We start from the raw sequence: 5,060 nt of genomic DNA, 5'->3' as shown, positions 1-5,060 counted from the left end.
CTTTGCTCGAAATTCAAAACAAACAAACTTTATTACGTATTACATTCGTAGGACATTTCTTGATTTCAATATAAGAACCGTCTTTTAAAAAGTTGTTTAATGTTATCATTATACACACTTTTATCTAATATGACAATCTGTCCACTTTTATCTGCTTTAGAAATAACAATGTTTGTATTATCATTAATGACACGAAGTTCATTAACATCATGATTATAAAAGTTTCTTTTAGTTTTTCTGAAATTAAAATATTTGCCACTGATGATCTAGCAGTATCCTTTACAATATCATAATTAACTTTCAGTTTTTTTAAACTAGTTTATACAGCCACTATTAAATCATCTTTCACTAACCTATTGTTATCTACAAAAAAATCCAAACCTAGCTCAAGAATTTTAATTTGTTCTGTTGTAATATTTTCCTTTGACATATTTATTATCTTTAGGTTCTTTAACAATTTAATGTACTTCTCATTTAGTCCACATTATTCACTTTTAAATTCTTTTTTGAATGTTTATCATTCTTAATTAAGTTAATCAATTTCTTACTCAAATTATTCTAATGTTTCCATCTTACCTTTTCACACTTACACCAACTAGATGTTTCCCACTTATCCCACACCATACACTGTATATTCCTAGCTAATTTTAGATGCACATAGTATAATTCAGCTTCGGTTTTGCACATTTCACTCCTCTTTTCTTTGATAATACTTCTAGGAATTTTAAATTGAGTTTGTTTTATAATAAACGTTACCTTTTTGCTTTTAAAGTTACATTTAACTTTAATATTATTTGGCACAACACAGTTCTTATGATTAATATTATTGATTGGGATAATGTAAAAATTCTTAAACAGTTAACGGAAAAAGATGAATTAAATATAAGGAAATCATTAGAAATTGTTAAAAACAAAATGAATTTAAATAGAGATTTAGGCCCAGGAACCACCGAAATAATTTCCAAAAAATTATTGTTGTAAATGGCGCCATTGTACATATATGCTAATTTTACACGTACATTAGGTTTATAAGCAATGTTATGTGTACTTCTTGATGGATTCTCCTGAAGATGGTGGAATTATTTCCACCGAAACATGTAGAGTTTTAAGTTTTTTAAACTCATATATATATATATATTACAAATAATTAATTATGCAAGGAAAAACATTGATTTTCGTTTTATATTTTATTTAACATTTTTGCACAAGAACTGTCTATTTTACGTATTGATGTATGAGTTACTGTGCTTTAGATAACCGCTCTCTAGATATACTACGTATTTAGTTTTGAATACTCCGTGGACATTATTTTCTTTCACATTGGTAACATACATGGCTTGGAGTGATGAGTTGCATCATTCTCTAGATGTATGAGTTACAAACATATGTTACCTATATGAAAGAAAATAATGTCCACGGAGCATTCAAAACTAAATACGTAGTACATCTAGAGAGTGATTATTTAAAGCGTAGTAACTCATACATCTAGAGAATGATGCAACTCATCACTCCAAGCCATGTATGTTACCTATATGAAAGAAAATAATGTCCACGAAGTATTCAAAACTAAATACGTAGTACATCTAGAGAGTGGTTATTTAAAGCGTAGTAACTCATACATCTAGAGAATGATGCAACTCATCACTCCAAGCCATGTATGTTACCAATGTGAAAGAAAATAATGTCCACGGAGTATTCAAAACTAAATACGTAGTACATCTAGAGAGTGGTTATTTAAAGCGTAGTAACTCATATATCTAGAGAATGATGCAACTCATCACTCCAAGCCATGTATGTTACCAATATGAAAGAAAATAATGTCCACGGAGTATTCAAAACTAAATACGTAGTACATCTAGAGAGTGATTATATAAAGCGTACTAATCTGAATAACTGATTTACAGTAACCATTACTATGCTTTATGCTCAGCTACTGCTTCTGTTTTTCAGTTGATTCAAAATTACAACAGTGATCCTGACATCAAGAGTCTGGTTGATACATTTGAGTGGTATATTTTACCATCTGTTAACCCTGACGGTTATGAGTACAGCCATGATTATGTGAGTATTACTCAATCTTTATCACGCACAGTTGTTACCATTAGCGAGTATATATACGAGTATCTCCATATGTTTGCTTTTTAATACAAACCATTCTTCAGTGTTAGCCTTCATTGTTTTGTGTTCAGCGTTATTCAAGAAAGTATACTCTCACTGTGTTAACCCTGTCAACAGTCTTTGGAAGTAGAAAAAAAGGGGCCTTACTGAAGGTTGTTGTCGTAGTAATCAACATAAAAATCACCTTAACAACACACTTACTATCACATTCCTTATTACCAAATATACCTGAGAAAATCTATAATACTAAAAACAGTTATGACATTTTAGCTATAGTTTCTTTCAGTACAAACTAAGAAGGAAACATTAGAAGAATTAGTATCATAGTAATTGGGGAAAAACTAGTGCACTATATATACATTGTGTTTCCTAACAGAATCGAATGTGGCGTAAGACACGTTCAGTGGGTACATCAGTGTGGGGATGTATAGGTGTGGATGCTAACAGAAACTTTGGATTCAAGTGGAACCGTAAGATGAAAAAATACTTCTCTGTAATTATGCGATATTTAGCTTAATTTAGCGTGAAGTTTTCAAATTTAAACAGATTCAGTATTACTACAGTTTTAAGATTAAGAAAACAATCAAATGTAATTGTAAACTGTAAACAAACATTTCGGAGTGAATTATAACTTGAAATATTATTCAAATCCAAGCCTAACAAAAATTTATCGAGAAATGACTTCACTACCAACATAAAAAAATTAATCTTGAATAAAAACAAAACAAAATATTAAATATTTTATCCAATGGTCAACAGAGGGAGGAGCTAGCAGTAACCCATGTTCTGACTTATACGCTGGACCTAAAGCTTTCTCGGAACCTGAAACTAAGGCCATTTCAGAGTTTATTTTGGCAAGGAAGAACCAGGTGAAGCTGTACATCGCCACACATTCTTATTCACAGCTATGGCTGACGCCCTGGGGCTGGACATCTAAACTCCCTGACGATTACGACGATCAGGTATGGATTTTGATACCTTGGTGAAACAGAAAAAAAAAATATTTAAAAAGTGTGTAAACCACTGAAAAAGATAAAATAGTCTAAAGGAGATTAAACAAAATGATTGCCACGCAGCATGGCGGTACGAGAACACCCTTAGATCTGTCTTCAGATGGATCAGGTAAAGACATTAGCCCAAATCTCAGGTTAGGTTCTATTTTTACAATTTCTTTCTTACCTTTCCACCGAAATTGTCGAATTGTAAAAAGAGTACCAAGCCGGATATCTGGACTATTAAAGCCAAACGTTATTCTACAGCTTCCAAGTAAATACATTTGTACATTACACAAAACAAGGTTACCGTTTAACAATACTAAATTCATAATAAAACTTTAGTAGATAAGCACTAACAGCTTGCAAAATACTTAATATTGATTATATAAACACGAATGGGTTCATACTAAATGCTTCTTTCATTAACCAAGCATAAGCTAATAATGAACAGATTTCAAAATATTTCCATTAACTGTGTTAACAGTAACTTTTGTTTTAAATACTAAATATTAATTACTAATACCAGTGCTGTCAACACGTGACTATCCATGATATTTAAAGGTTGAAGCTTAATAACAAAAATCCGATGATGGCTAAATCTCAACCAATATGTCAAGTTTAACACCTTTTTTCTTCCTTTTTTTTTTACAGAAAATTATAGTTCAAAACTCTGTTTCAGTATCACTTTGAATAGCTAAGAAATGTATATTTGATCTTTATTTATAGTACAACCTGGCTAATATTGCTGTCAAGGCCCTGAATTCTGTCCACGGAACAAAGTACCAAATAGGTTCTTCTACAAACCTTCTGTGTAAGTTTTTAGAAGTAATAGCTTTCATTAAGCTTTCTAGAATAATTAATTATAACCTTACTATTAACTAGCTACCACTTTTTTTATCTAGCAATTCTAAAAGCTTTTATAATTCTTGAGTGCATCAACTACAATGCTATACTTTGTTTACAGATATTGCTGCAGGAGGAGCTGATGACTGGGCTTATGGTGTTGCTGGAATTAAGTATGCTTATACTCCTGAACTAAGAGACACGGGAAGATATGGCTTCGTTCTTCCTGCTAGCCAAATAATTCCATCAGGAGAAGAAACCTTTGCTGCTGTAAAAGCTATGGCACTTGCATTGAAAAATGAACTGTCACGTGGTTTGATATAAAATATTTTGATTAGAATTTTTCTGAACATATTTGTTTTCTGTAACTTTTTTTTAAATATAATCACCTGCTGGTTGTAGCTTTGACAAAAGTAAAATAAAATGTCACATTGAATTTTTTTTAAGCAAGCATTATACTTAGAAAAATAAAATGGTTGGCTTGGTCCGTATATTAGAAATTGAAACTTTCTTTGATATCGTTTGAGTATAACAGCTCTCCCGGTGGGACAGCAGTAAGTTTTGGAACTTATAACTCTAAAATCCGGGGTTCGATAAACACGTCGCATTATGTACATGATATTCAAAAAGATAAAATAATTCTAGCTTAGAGCTGTCCATAGATAGTTTGGTTTGAAATCTGTAAAGACAAATGACACTTACAAGTATCCATTTTCTAACCTTTTTATTTGAACGAAAAGCACAAGGACAAAGGACTATAAACTCATTTTCAACTGCTTGAGTACGGGAAGAAAATGTATTGGAAACCTAACTAGGGAAGAAAGGAGATAATGTAAATAAATATTGAAAAGTCATTTTTCCAAGTAAAAATTAAAAATAATCTCAGATGATCTGATTGCGATAAAAAAAAACTAAAATCGCCTTTGCACTTTGGGACTATGGGTGAGTTATAAGAATGACAATCAAATTCAGGTATTTTGTCTCCCAAGAATAGCTCAGAAGTTGGCGTTGGATGATGTTGGCTGCCGTTTTCCCTCTCTAGTCTATCATTTCAAAATTACGACGGCTAACCTCGTGTAGCTTTAGCTGTTTGTAAAATGATGT

The 5,060-nt window shown here is 31.6% G+C and overlaps 1 protein-coding gene across 1 annotated transcript in view; it reads left to right on the top strand.

The window, feature by feature from the left end:
* LOC106469652 (carboxypeptidase B-like) overlaps window positions 1-4,392 on the top strand; it is a 20,396-nt gene extending 16,004 nt beyond the window's left edge. Inside the window, exons 7-11 of the mRNA XM_022398994.1 lie at window positions 1,951-2,061; window positions 2,495-2,588; window positions 2,878-3,080; window positions 3,840-3,924; window positions 4,078-4,392. Coding sequence (XP_022254702.1) covers window positions 1,951-2,061; window positions 2,495-2,588; window positions 2,878-3,080; window positions 3,840-3,924; window positions 4,078-4,280 — 696 coding nt within the window. The 3' untranslated portion in view covers window positions 4,281-4,392. The remainder of the gene's footprint in view (window positions 1-1,950; window positions 2,062-2,494; window positions 2,589-2,877; window positions 3,081-3,839; window positions 3,925-4,077) is intronic.
* The last annotated feature ends 668 nt before the right edge of the window (window positions 4,393-5,060 follow it).

Source organism: Limulus polyphemus, unplaced genomic scaffold (genome assembly GCF_000517525.1).
Source record: "Limulus polyphemus unplaced genomic scaffold, Limulus_polyphemus-2.1.2 Scaffold98, whole genome shotgun sequence".
NCBI classification, from domain to species: domain Eukaryota; kingdom Metazoa; phylum Arthropoda; class Merostomata; order Xiphosura; family Limulidae; genus Limulus; species Limulus polyphemus.
This window is presented reverse-complemented; position numbering and strand designations above follow the sequence as displayed.